Here is a 14,813-nt window from a genome sequence, read left to right as displayed (position 1 = left end):
TTGCTTTCCCTTGAAATAATGGGGCATTTTAAATTAACTTTGAAAAATTACAAGGTGATAATTATCATTCTGCTTGGGCAATACATTAGGGCTTCCAGGGGAGCCCACCATGGGGTGCATCCAAACCAGAATAGGCTTCTCCAAAGCTGATCCCAGCATGAGGTTTTGAATACAATTCAAAAAGCGTCCATTAGAAATGCTTTCAGCTGCAAATAAAAGACTAAGGAACGAAAATGTCAGTTTACACTGACTTAACAAACGGAATTATTTCATCTCTTAATGAGAAGTTCAGGGATGATGGCTGAGCTGTGGCACTTCAATGTGATGATGTTCTTCTTTAAACATTCCCTTCACACTTGTAGCCTCATGGTTTCAGGATGGCTGCTGTACCTACAGAAATCAAGTCCATACTCAAGGCAGAAGAAGAGGGAGGGGATGGAACTGACCATATCTATCATTCTCATTAGAAAAGCACAATTTCCCTGAGTCCTTGGAGCAAACTCCTTTTATGTCATTGACTAGAACTCTGCCACATGACCTAGACCTCCAGGGAAGCTTGGAAAGTGAGTCCCTATGGTGGAAAATGTTGAGATAGAAGCAGTTTGCGAATGATATTTTGGGACAGCCAACCAGTGGTGTCTGTGACAATAAATGACTTATTGATAGCCTTCATCTCAAGGCTTTTTTAGTAGTAGGAAGAAAGAAGGAGATGGAAGAGAGGAAGGATCAAATAAAAAGAGACAAAGTTTTATGAGTTTTTAGATTATGGACACTGGTTTGTTTGTTCCTTCTTTCAATCACTACTATTTTTTTTTAACATGTATTGTATATTAACCACCAAAAATATAGTTATCAATACTAAAGTGATCTTTACCTTCTTAGAACCTATAGTTTCACTGACAAAATAAAAGGCAAATTTTTAAATATTGTCATTATTATGGTCAAGAATTGAGTAGGTGTTATCGGACCTCAGGGCAATTTGAACCTAGCCTATATTGAGGACATTATCTTTAAGCTGAGATCAGAAAAGAAAGTATGCAGAGGCCAGCAGAAGGGCAGAGAAGCAACATCTGAAACGCCCAAAAGCAAGAGATCACGACATATCTGAAAGACCTTCAGTTCAGTTGGACTTTAGACTAGGAATGGGGTTTGGACACCTGGGTCCCCACATCCATGAAGTTGGAAGTCTTGAATGCACCAAGGCTGTCTAGGAATTTTCCACTCTCATGAACTGGTATTTGTTCAACATTTATTTAGTAGGGACAAAATTGAAACTGACAAAGACTTTATTTTTCTAATTTCTACTCAGCCTGCCTGCTTCTACAGAAGGCAAACTGCATTTTTAGTTAAAGGCTCACCTGAGGAAATCTGACATAGTGACATAGGCTTTCTGATTTATTTCAGTGTTATTTCATTGTTTTTTGCACACACACACACACCCACACACACACATTTAGGATCATTCTCTTGGCTGGAATAGATTTCCCTAATCAAGGTTAAAATGTCCTCTTCTGTCTCTTGCGGAACCATCTTCACCCCTTTTATTCTAAATGCTATTAAGAATGTGACTTTTTCTAACATGCTTCCTCTCCCACTCCAACTTGCTTTTGGTATTGCAATGATTGGCACCAAAACAAAAGTAAATTTCATTTTTATTGAGCACATCCTTTGTGCCAGGCACTATACTATAGTTCTTTACAGCTGTAATCTCATTTAATCCCCACCCTAGCTTTCTGAGCTTATATCTATTGGCATCTTCATTTTACAAATGAAAACAGAGAGTCCAAAATGCCAAGTCGGTAACTGACCCCAGAACACGTTGAGCCAAGTAGCTTGAAAAAGAGTTCTAGATACAAATATTAGATTCTATCTATCTGTCTATCAATACTAAGATACCTCTTGGGTTAGTACATGTTAATTATGTGAGTAACTTAACAATTTTAACAATTTTTTGTTTTTAGCCTCAGCTCCTGATTTCTCCAAAAATCCCATTAAAAAAAATTCAGTTGTTCAAGTTGGTGGGGATATTGCTATCGAATGCAAACCAATTGCTTTTCCTAGGGCAGCTATCTCCTGGAAAAGACGAGCGGAAAGCCTGAAGCAGAGCAAAAGGTAAATAAATCTCTTTTTTTTGTTTCCTATCCTGGAATATTTTATAATAATCTTCCAAATTTTTAGGGTTTACTAGGTCTTCCAAAATTCCCTCCCTTACTGATAACTGCATATCCAGAGATACTAAAAATTTTTGCATGATAGTAAAAACAAAAGAATCTTATAAAGCTAAGACTTGCTTGTATAATTTGGCTGGAATATTTTCAGTGCATACAGTTGTACTAGATATATTTTTAAAAATCCTTTAAGACCTTTTTCCTCATTCAGCTTGAAGGTTTTTTCCTGACCCAGCCTGCTGAGAAATCAGTAAGAAGAGCATTGCACAAAGGAGAAAGACATTGATATTCACACACCTGGTGTTGTGGTTTTTAAATAGTCACACAGGTGTTCACCCCATGACAGAATGAATTCACCACATGAAAAAATGTAGAGAGGTTCCTGTAGAGAAAGAAGAGAGGTTTCCTTCCATAATGGATGTGGTTGACAAATCCTTATTCAGCACTGGCATGTTTTCTAGGAGAGTTTTGACAGAACAAAACAGGTGTTTCTAACTACTTATAATACATTTCGTTCCATTATACTGTGGAACCTTGTGTACTAAGAGATGATTAGACTACAGTTGTAGCTTTATTTTAGTGATGCATGTGTGTTACTATGTGATTGGATATGCAATGGACTACTAGTAAGAAAGAGTCATTGTGCTAAAGGTAGGAAAATGGTTTAATGAGCGCCTCTTTAGCATCACACGCGTCACGAACTCTTATGCTTACCAGGCCAGGCAAGTAACATAAATGAACCAGACAGACAAGGTGAAAGAAAGGACAGCTAAAATATGATGAAAAATGGCAATCCATCCGTCTTGGAAGACAGAACTGTGAAGGACGGGAGAGTGAGTTCCACACCTAAAAGAGACAGTCATCACTCCGAATTCAGTCAAATGTTGTTTTGTAGGATTGTAGAACTGGAAACATTTCAGATAAAGCTAGAAATCTGGATTTTGACATTGCATCTTCTGTGCTGGGAAAAAACATCCACAGGCTGGATGCAGGGACACAATTTGTCATTTCTGATCCTAGGATTGCATTTGTGGTCAAGGAAGAGAGAAAAGTAGGTTAAAACAAGCAAATGAACAATGCTCTGAGTTGATCGTGCAGAGTGCTGTCAGATTCTATCTGCTGCCTTGCAGACCCTCGCCTGTCGAGCCGAGATAAACAAGACAAAGACCCTTCTAGGGCACTCTTTCTTTCCTTTCTCTCTCCTGACTCCAGTGGTCTCTATAGCCCTTGACTGAAGCTTTTCCCAAGACAGGGAGTCAGCTGAATTTATCATTGCATGCCCTGTGCCTTGGCACAGAGCTCAACCTCAATAAATATCTGTGGAATGAATGAACGTGTCAAAAAGGATGAATATGTAAGGTGTTACCAGCTTTAGAGAAAGGCTGTTATTGAGGAAATGCCTCAAGACAGGAGAACAGACGCTTCTAAACTAAGGTGAAAAGGAAGATAAAAGAAAACCTCTTGCCCTGACCCAGATTGGGCCCCTTCCTCTGTGTACATTGCCTACAAGATTGCTGGAAGCACTCCCAACAGATTTGGGTGTGGATTCCTTTTAAATGTTTCCTCTTTCATTCCTAAAATCTAATCAAGGTTTGAATACCCCGCTGTAAAACAGGAAAACTCAAGAGATGCTGTAGTGTCAAACACAGCGCTCCGTGCTGAGGATTGGGATAAATTGATTAGTCTCCCTCATTTATTAAAGAGTAGGAATGGCTGCTGTTTACCTTCTATAACCTTTAAAGGCCCAAACACAGGGTATGTGAGGAGGAGAAAGAAAAGGAAGAGGATTTGGATAAAGATAAGAAAATGATAGGAAAAAAAGTTTTGAAGAGTATGAGGGAAACCTCTTAAAACAGCCTCTCAGGTTTTGTTTTATTTTGTTTTGCCCCATATAGAATGAATTTGGGATCCATTTTAGCCTCCAAACAGTCACTAATAGTCATATCAGATTCAGCATCACCTTGTTGTGATTAAAGGAATGATCTGTGTGATTTCTATTTATAGATCCTTATACCATAATTCCATCCTTCTGTTGCTTTAGGATTTCGTTACAAGTTTCAACAAAAGAAAACAAACAAACAAAACTGACTCCTGAATATGCATTGAAAAAAAAAAGTTGAGCCCTGGCTGAGTGTGGTAATTACAGACATGTGTCTCTGCCGGGTATAGATTACCTTAAGCAGTAATTTGCAAAGGTCACCCAGCCAGCTCCATGAGACTGTGTGTCTCTGCATGCTTCCTATCCTGTCGCCTCTTCTATTGCCTTCTGACTTGACTGTTTTCATTAAGTGCGTGGCTTCAAGCTGCTTATTGGGAAACACAGCGCCTATGCTTCTGTTTGTGTTGCCTTAGTGGTTTTTTTGTAGTCTTATCATGGCAACTTCCAAACAGGTTGAAGGTAAAAATTAAAGTAGCGATAAAAAGGAAAGAAGGGAGGAAGGAAAGGGAGAAGGAAGCAAGGTGAGAGGAAGGGAGGGAAAGGGCATAATGAAGAGAAAGACAAGTCTCCATTCTACCCTAATTAGATCAGGACTTTGAGTATGTCATTTATCCTCTATAAGCCTCCATACGTAAAGTAGATTAGAAGCGTTCCACCCTCCTAAAAGAGGAGAGAGTGCCGAGTGGTCTCTTCAAGCCCATTCAGGCCTAAGGTTGATTATTGCATCTATATCTTTGATCTGAGCCATTAGAGGGTAACCAATTCTTTTTCTTTGCTCAAAACACTCCTTCAATGAGTGTTGCCAGGACAGATCCCAAGTCCTAGCAAAGTAACTACATTCAGCCTGTAAATAGCCACTGCACTGGAAGAGAGCTTTGGAAAGGAGAATATTAAAACAGTAGGTAACGCCACAAAATATTTCTTATAACATTAGGAATATATGAATAAAGGTTATTTGACTTAGTGGGTCTAGGTATGTCTTTGTGTTCATGAGTGTGTGTGAATACACAAGTGTCTGCACATAGTAGTAAGCATCATTTCCAAAGCAAATAAAATTAGACGCCCTAAGAGACAGGGATGGAGTGTTGGGCATACAAGCTGGCTGGGAAATTACTTTTTACGTGTGATTAACAAAATGCAAGGTTTATCTCATGTGTAGATAAAATGCTCAGTGTCATATTTGAAAAGGACATTAGAGATGACATAACCCGTTTTCCAAGTTTTATAGAGCGAGATCCTAAACTTAAACACACAACACTGAGTCCCACTACACGTTTTTTAATACCCACACCAGGCTGATTATTTCATTTAAATAGCAAAGTAAATATAACTTCTACCCTCTCCTACCTCTGTTCAATAAAGTGTGACACAATTGGAAGATTAAAAGAGTCAGATATAGAAAACAGTTTAAATTTTTACAATGGTTCCAAATAGGAGTAGTTTTTAGTTCACGACCTTGGAAACACCTATTGGAGAAAAGTACATTTTTACTCTCTGTTATAAAACTTCTGTATGGTCCTGTATACTTTGAAATTTCATTGTCACTAACTCTTGCTTCCCATAAAGTGTAACTACATAGAGATGGTTGAAAGAACTCTAAAGAAGCCTATTCAAAGTAATCTTACTGTATTGCCTCCTTATAAAAAATGGCGGCAATATATGTATTTTGACAATTTCCTCCACTCTTGCATGAATCGAGACAGCATACATCACACAGCTAGTAAATTGTGAAGCTTAGATTTAATGACAAGTCTCTTGTCTCTGTATTTAGATCTTTTCCTCACTAAAGATAATAGAATACTCTGCTCTTCATTTTTTGAAGTGCCATTGTCACAAGATTTTACCTAATTTCATATGTTGGCAATTAGGATCAAGCAGCAATTATGAATACGGTTAAGATGTTTCTTATTGGCCTATGTGCCACAAGTGAAGTCTTGACTATTTGAAGAGTTCTCTCTTTACAATTCTATAATCATGGCAGGCTGTCAGAGTAGAAAAAGTTTCCTTCAAATAAAAATAGGTAGATGGCATTACAGAGTCCTAAGGCTGCCTGGTTTCCTGCTAGGATTGTAAGGTCATAGGACATCTACCTTGTTATTTTTGGACCACCAGTCATTTAGAAACGGCACCTAAATTGAGAAGCAAAGGTACATTCCTGTGAGAGAAACTGGGTTATAGTATCAAAAGCCTTGCACTGGGAATTAGAAAACAAGAACTCTGGTCTCAGTTCTGTCATTGCTGAGAGGTGTGACCTTGGGTAAAACCACTAGCCTACTCTTTTTTTGTTTGAGGTTACTATTCCCTGGATTTATTTAAGAGGAAATAACATGAAAACAACTTTAAGAAATATTGAACACTATGCCCATGCAATGACTGCCAGAATAGAAATTGTATATGAGAATTCAATTCAAAACATTAGCCTGGAAGTTTGAAATTGCAGATTTTATCATAGCTATCATTTTTATAGGTTTTACTGATTGCTCAGGTGACCAAGTGATTGATCCAAAAATAGTGATTTTTGTGAATTGTCAAAACAGCTAAAGTGATCTGGTTGGACGGCTTCACAGGTTAGAGAGAGCCTTGGCTGCTAGACCGTAAGCACCACGAGGGTAGTGAGCACCACTCATTAATTCACCACTACAGGCCCCGCGCTCAGCACAAACCTGCAACGTAACAGAAAGTGGGTAAACATCTTCTGTGTTGCTAAATCAATGAAAGTTAAAGTTCATTTTGTTTTGTTTGTGTCTACCTGACAAGAGATTTTAAACTTAAACCAAAAACTTATTTAACAATTAGTAGCCCTGTAACGTGTTTGTTCATTCAACCTGTAAATATTTCATGAGCTCCTGTTATATCCCCAATACTATGCTAGGTGCTGTAGATAAAACTGAAGCCAGACAACAACATGACACATAGTATTCTTTCACAAGAAAGTTGTTTTCTTTAAAATGGTTTGGAGTCCAAAGAGCCAGGTTCAAGTCAACTCTACTTTTCACTTAGTTGATAACTTCTAGCAAATCCTTTAACTTCTCTGGTCCTCAGCTGATTCACTTGAAAAATGGAGCAATTGGTACTTGGCTCTCCCATGATTTTGTATGAGACACAAATGGCATAGCATGTGTGGAAAGGATGGAGGATCTGTATACACTCTTCCACCACTGGGCGCATTTATTGCTGTTATCTTTATCTTTATGCAAATCTCAGTTGCGCATTCGTACCTCTATCAGTCAAGGAAACATCACAAACTTCCCCACAGAAAGTCGAGATGAATACAGATGAAGATTATCTCTGCGAGGCATTCTGAGGCAACTGAGGGAATCGATTCCACATCTGCTAAGTTTGATTAATTGCTTCTTTTTTTCCTTGTGGATCCACTTAGCAAGTGAACTGACAGAAATCAAAGCCTAGATTTATCTCCTTATGCCCAGCGACTGCTGGCTACCTGTTGAGGGATCACCTCATGAATTTAATAGGAAATGTTAACCCGCTGGACAGACAGCTCAAAGTTCCTCTGACAGGAAGCATTAAATATGATGCTACATCACCTGAAATATGGTCAGAGTGGACATGTAAGCTCTGAACAACTTAACTAAGAGATGGAGAGAATTTTTTCCTATTATTGAAAGAATAATTGAATTAATAAATAATCCACCACATTCCTTCCTCATTTTCCTAAAAAGAAGTCCACTGCCTTTCTTCCTCATTTCATAAAATATAATAGAATAAAATAAAATAAAACAAAATGCATTTATACATCAGACAAATTGTCATTAATAACAAAAATAACCATTTTAAGCACCTCCTATGTGCTGGGCTTTATGCCAGACATTTTATATATCTCAAAAAAATTAAAGCACACTCTTTTTCATATTTGGATCCATCACTGAGGGACAAAGTTGTCATAGAGTACATGGCCACGTTTGTACCATTTTTGTCTCAAAGTGCTAAATACAAAGGCACTTCTAAATTCCCAAAGAATCAAACTCACTCAATCACTGAGATTCTGCCTTTTGGCAATTAGTCTCAGAATATGATCAAATCCCACAGACTTGAAACAAGAGAACTGCTGGGCTCTCTGGAACCAATTCCATTACCTCTACCCACTCAGGTAGACATGAGTGTGCATATATACAGGCATGTTTATATATGTGACACATAATATGACACACACATATGTATTTACAAACAGACCTTATTAAATGATAAATTTTGTGTGCTTTGTCCTACAGTAATGAAACTGTTAAACTCTGGGCCCTCGGCACTTGGCAAAATGCGTGTACCTTGTGGGAACATGTGAACCCATTAGGTGACATGGAATCTAGTAGTGGTGCTTAATCAGTAGTTTTCCCTCTAGGCCCAAAATTTGGTGGGCCTACTCCTCTTCCAACTGTGTGGTACTCCAACACCCCAAGACCTCCCTCTTAGAAATAATAGTATATTGCGGCAGTTGAGAAATAGCAGCGAAAGAGTGGAGAAGGAAAGCAGAGATGAGAGAGAAGGAGATGAGGAGAAAGAACAATGAAAAGGAGGAACAGGGCATCCTCTGTGCCAAGAGAGAATTGATAGTTATTGAGTAAGTCACTTGATCTTTCTTTTCTTCATGGGTGAAAAAGTACCCTTGGGAGAACCTATTTGTTAGTCTTTAGCATAGTGACGTAGAAAAGGAACAGAACATAAATTCATTTGTCTTCATTCTTCTCCTTGCTAAACTACCTGGACAAAGTAGTTCCTTTAGTTACAAAGCCCTTGCCTGACACTTAGCTACCATTCTCCCTGGAGCCTTTTCACATCCATCTTATCTTGTAGGGCCTCAGCTAATGAGGGTCTGGCTGCCTGAATGCAAGGAAGCCAATTATATGATGCTCCCTCTCTATTTGACCCTTCTCTATGCATCTTTTAATATTTGCTTTCTAAATCACCACTGTTCCTTTTTCTTTTACCTTTACTCCCAAGCGCTGAGTCTTAACAAAATACCCCCTCCACACATTCCTCTTCAATGCAATGTTAGCCAGAATGTAGCAACTGGCAAGCAGCCTTCTTTATCTCTTCCTCCTCCTTCCAGAGCTTCCTAATGGAACAAGCAAATAAACCTCATTTTGTTTTGTACCATCAACTACTTAATGTAATAATGCTTAGTACCTCAGGTAGCATGAGCATCAAATAGGCAAATGAACCATATGTCCCCATGTTTAAGGAAGAATGACAGTCTGCATAATGCCAGGCTTATTACAATCTCCCTTCTGTGCTGCCTCTTTGTAATAAAATTTTAAATTGTTCATACTCAACTCCTGAGAGCCTTGTTAAGGTGAGCCTTTCCAAGGGAATATGTGCTGAAGATGTCAAGAGCCATCTGATACTCTTGCCTGTGTCACGCGAAGATGTAACAAGCTAAAATCCTGTGTGTGCCCCTGTCAGTCTTGCCCTCATTTTCACCTCTTGCCATCCGGTGCCTCCAGTGGTCTGGAACACAGTGTGTGCAAACCACCTGCCACCAGAGTCTGAAAAAGCTCCGGCTCATTAAAGATGCAAAGCCTATCTTTAAACCGAGTCTGCCCAGCCCGATGTGCTCTGTTTTACACCACCTTCTTGGGTTGGACTCTGATTCCTGTAGTTCCCTATTTAAAATATTTTAATGATGGGTGATGATGCTCTTTGGCTTTAAACATGGGCAAATATAGCAAAGCAAAGAAATTTCACAAATAGTGTCTTACAAATTCTTGTGTTGTAGCGTATGATGGAAAATACATAAACTTCGTTGTAGAGTTGCTGTGAATTCATAGTTACATTGGTAGGTTTCAAACGTGCTCATGCGTAAGAACCATGTGAAAAATGCAGGTCTCAGAGCCGTGCTCCCGATTTTGAGTGAGTAGGTATGAAGCAGGGCTGAGGAATCTGCATTTTTGTAAATTCACTCTCTGCTCCTAAGAGAAGCTGAAGTTATTGAATACCACCTAGAGAAACACTGATTTGGTGCAAACATACTACCTAAAAAATAGCAACTTTTATTTTTTCTCCTTTCCCCTAGAACTTTACTTGCTGTCCTAAAATGCTCAGCTCTTCATCGTCCCTCATTGCTGAGAAGATGAAAGTCCTCAGTTTCATTACCTTTTGAAAATATGAAAACACTTGGCCTTGGGAGGGTGTCCATTTACTTTAGTGCTCGCTTCGAATTTCTGAGTGACATTTATATCTTCCAAAGTTTACATAAATATTCAACAGCAATAATTGTATAGACAGAAAAGGTCAGTTATTAGTGCAATTTACAAAATTGACCTTTTATTCTTGGTTTGGCTTTTGAGAAAAAAAAGTGATTCCTTGATAGGCTTAAAGTGGCATGCTCTTCACTTAGAAATAAAATGTTTGCTCGACAGGTGTTTGCTACACCCACACCTTCTTATAGATACTAGTGGGCAGCCAGAAAATAAATAGATAGAAATAAAATTGTTGTCTTGATAGAAATTATAGTCCAGTTGAAGAAATAAAAGCCAGACTAATTGTGTGGAAGTCGATCTTGTTAATGTCTTCAAAATGAAGAGTGAGGCTGTCAGAACATTTTTTCACTTTCTGGCGATTATTTCCCAATTTCCTTTTTTTTTCTTTCATTTTTTCCACAGTGGAAGTATTTTATTTTTCCAAATGAAATGTATGCAAGAGTTCATTTCATAAAACAGTTAAAATTGAACCAATCTGGCTAATGCCTGAAGGGAGAACCAGAGCTGCACTCCATGCCCTCCCCACTTCCTTTCACTGTAAGCAGCCCATGGTGTGCCCTAAGAGTCCCCTGGATCTCCTGAGAGCGTGGTTTAAGAATTACGGATTTGGAGTGACAAATATGATTCTCAAGTGTGACTTGTCAAACTATTCATTTATTTATAAGCACAGTTGCAAACCAATTTGACAGGCTTTGTGAAAGATTCTGGGTTTATAAATTTGAATGAGCTCAAAGTCTCATGAGGAAAGCAAACAGATCAGCAGCTCCAGTGCAGTGGGGCATGTGTCACCACACACAGAAGACGGTGAGGACATTCACTAACTCTGCCTGCAGGAATCCAGAAAGGCTTCAGTAGGTTGGAGGCAACTGAGCTGACACTTGAATTGTAGGTAGGAATTTTTTTCAGAAGGGGAGGGTGAGAGGAACAGATTCATTATGTGGCTGTCCTACTTTCTAGTGAGTGTCATACTTGGTGCCAGTCCAAATGTTTAGATCTAGACTGCCTTTCCTCAATACAGGATCTGTTTCCCCCATGATTGCTCTAAGTGCAGAATCAAATCATTTATGAGTCCTCCAACAGTTAACTCTTAGACTACTTAGGAGATGCTTGGATATATTAATTATATTCATTTTTATTCTATCTTGGATTAAATTAATCAATACAGCCAGAAATCTATTCTTCTCATACTTGACACTGAGTCTCCTCGTATAATTAATGTTAATAATAATATCCTTTATGGAGTACCTGTCATGGGCAAAGAGTGTGTTAAGATGTTAGATACACTATTTCATTTAATATTTACAAGATATCTAAGAGGCGGGTATTATTTATTCATATTTTTTAGATGGATAAAACTAATGCTAAGTTAAGCATCACATCCACAGTCACACAGTTAGTAAGTGACAGTAGAGCATTCGATTCCAGGAAGCTCTGACTCCAAATCTCTGTGTAAACTTAAACACCACATTGTAGGCCTTTAATTAGTTTTCTGGTGTAGAATTCTGCCCATCTGTGGAGCTAAAGGCAGATCATCCTACTGCGCACGTTATTTGTTCCTTATTTTTTCAGTTAAACCAAAAACTCTTTTGAAAACATACAGTCAAATTCTATTTTTACATTAATGAAAGGTATAAACTACATCTATATGTTCTTGTCAGAATACTGATAGATGGAGTCTTAATTCACATCAATAAAATAAAATAAATCAGTTCTCTTAGTGACTCAGCATCCCGCATCCACAATGTTCAAATAACTGATTGGATTTTTAATGTAACATACAAAATGATTTTTGGTGACATATGGACATAGATATGCAAATTCAATAAACAAGGATAAACTCCCTAAGCTTGATAAAAGACTTGATCTACGTATGAAATTATGTATTATAATTAAGAAGAAGAAAGAGTTAAAGTTAGCAGACAAGGAGGCTCATCCAAGTTGGTCTAGGAGCCAAAGGAGATCCAGCAGGGGAAATGTCACAAGCAAGCATCACTTTCAGAACCACATTCAAGATAGTAGGGAGGAGCATTTCCCAGATACCCATGTTCTAAAATCACCAAATTATGGTGCTGGAGCGAAAAAGGGTGATACTCATTGATGTTCCAGCCTAACTCCCTCACTTTTTATACCTGAGGAAACCAAGGACCTCAGGGTAAATTTACCAGTTTAAGGTCAGCTGGCTGTGTTTGAATCTCATCTATCTATCTCAAAGTATGCTGCAGATATAACTTAATATTTGCAAAATTTCAAAGCCTTGAGGAAATCACACAATAGGGTTATCCTTATAAATGCAGTGAAAATGTAGCCGAAACGTCCTTATAATGCTCCGACTTCTCCGTTCTGTTCTGCACAGCCCTCTCTCCCATTGTGTTTTCAATCGCTTCTCCTCTAGTTATTTTGGGAGCGTACTTTTTAAAAATTTCTTTTAAGTCTTATGTTCACAAACTTTTTTGTCCTTTGCCAACTTTATAATTTCCTATCTTTTCTTTTGATTCGCTTGGACTGTAAGGCATGTTAGCATATGAATCTGTATTAATTCCCTTTTGTGTTTTCTCAGGCATCCCAAAATACCGCAGCAAATGGAGACACTTTTCTTTATCTTTCCCTTCTTCTACTGAACTGCTAAATATTCCTCTTAGGCCTCTTTCACTGGATTAATTTAGCTAAGCCTTCCAAGTGATGCTGTTTTGTTAATGTTAAATCACATTTCCTTAACATTTTATGGGAATCAGCCTAGCAGCACAATCTTCGGCATGCTGTCGAAATAAAGACACATCATGACACCAAATAATAATGTTATTTAGCAACTGCTCTTATCCACCATCTCCTAATTTGTGTCACAATTCAGTCACCCTGAATCTGTGTTTGTGTTGTATGTGGAGCACTGCAAAGCTGGTGATTAAATTATTTGTGTGTATTGAACAGAGTCACATTTTGATGAACTCTGAGGCCTGAATATCTACTGTTTGGTTTCTGCTTTGGAGTTTAGGACAGTTGAACCAAAGACTTAACTTTGAAACATTTGGCTGTTCACATCAACAACTACACATTAGGCAGAAACCAGGAATTTTAAAAAATTAGACACTAGCACCCGTGATGTTATTTCCATGTAAATTAAAATGTGTATGAGTCCATTTCTAATCTACAGGTAACACTTCTAAACAAACCTTTGCTAGTTAAGCCCTTTCAGTTACCTGTATATTGATCCCAAATCATCTTAGATTAATCAGCTCATGAGAAGCATATCTTTAGCTATTTAATATGTTTAAAATAGATCTTCCCCTAATCTGCTGACACTGGTGAAAAAAGGGCAAGTTACTGGCACCTGCATATACTTGCTTTTCCCTGAGGTCCCTGAGAAAAATATGCTTTCTGACAAAACATGGCAGAATTGAATTTATTTGTGCTACCAACTGGTGTTGCCACTTCATGGAGGTTTTCATTTTTGTTTACTTTTCCTACCTCACTGACTTCCCTTTACATATATAAATTTAAACACACTATATCTAATGCAACTCAATTCAAGGGACGAAAGAAACACTATTGTTTGCCTGGAACTAAGACAGAAGCTGAAAAAATAATACAGATATAATCGCTGTATTTTCTATGAATTAATTAAATATTTAGGAACCCCTCATCAGGGTCTGTGTTAATAATAATTCAAAAAAGATTTTATTATGGCCTTTATTAAAACTTTAGTTTCATGATTGGAACTATACAAAAGAATGATTAAGATTTGCTTTGTATACTCAAGTCTTGTCCTTGATAAGACTGATTTGAATGTATTTCTTCACCTCAACTCTTCTACTCTAAAGGACATCAGCAAATTAACAGAAAGTCACTTAGCCAAGCAACCACTTTATTTATATTTATAACTAGCTTTCATTTTGAAATAAAGAGGTTATTTGGCTAAGAGACTTTCTGTTAGTTTACCGAATTTATTGATAAGATTGATAAATTTACATCTGGGCCTAGAAAGACAAGTCTAAAGATTTCACAATAGGTACAATCAGAAAAGTCATACTGAGTACTTACAAATTGTGGGTGTACTTGGGGCCATCCCAGTGGCATAGTGACTAAGTTTGCACCCTCCACTCTGGAGGCCTGGAGTTCGTGGGTTTGGATCCTGGGCGCTGACCTACACACTGCTCATCAAGCCATGCTGTGGTAGCATCCCCCATACAAAATAGAGGAAGATTGTCACAGATGATAGCTCAGTAACAGTCTTCCTCAAGCAAAAAAAGAGGAAGATTGGCAATAGATGTTAGCTCAGGGCCAATCTTCCTCACCCCCCACCCCCAAAAATTGTAGATATTCTGAGAGAATACAAAGAAATGAAGAAAATAGCTACCGTTTGGAGGACCTTGTCATCTAGACTTATGCTTGATATTTTTAATACATTTTTAAATTTAATTCTCAAAACAAACTGATGTTATTGCTACTGTTATCCCCATTTATATGTAATTTTTACACATAAATCAAGCAAGTGCTTCC

General features: G+C 38.0%; 1 protein-coding gene across 1 annotated transcript in view; it reads left to right on the top strand.

Annotated features, from left to right (window-relative positions):
• The window catches only part of CNTN6 (contactin 6), a 295,600-nt gene that overhangs the window by 219,389 nt on the left and 61,398 nt on the right, over positions 1-14,813 (top strand). Inside the window, exon 11 of the mRNA XM_014843193.3 lies at positions 1,962-2,112. Coding sequence (XP_014698679.2) covers positions 1,962-2,112 — 151 coding nt within the window. The remainder of the gene's footprint in view (positions 1-1,961; positions 2,113-14,813) is intronic.

This window comes from Equus asinus, chromosome 21 (assembly GCF_041296235.1).
Source record: "Equus asinus isolate D_3611 breed Donkey chromosome 21, EquAss-T2T_v2, whole genome shotgun sequence".
NCBI lineage: Eukaryota > Metazoa > Chordata > Mammalia > Perissodactyla > Equidae > Equus > Equus asinus.
This window is presented reverse-complemented; position numbering and strand designations above follow the sequence as displayed.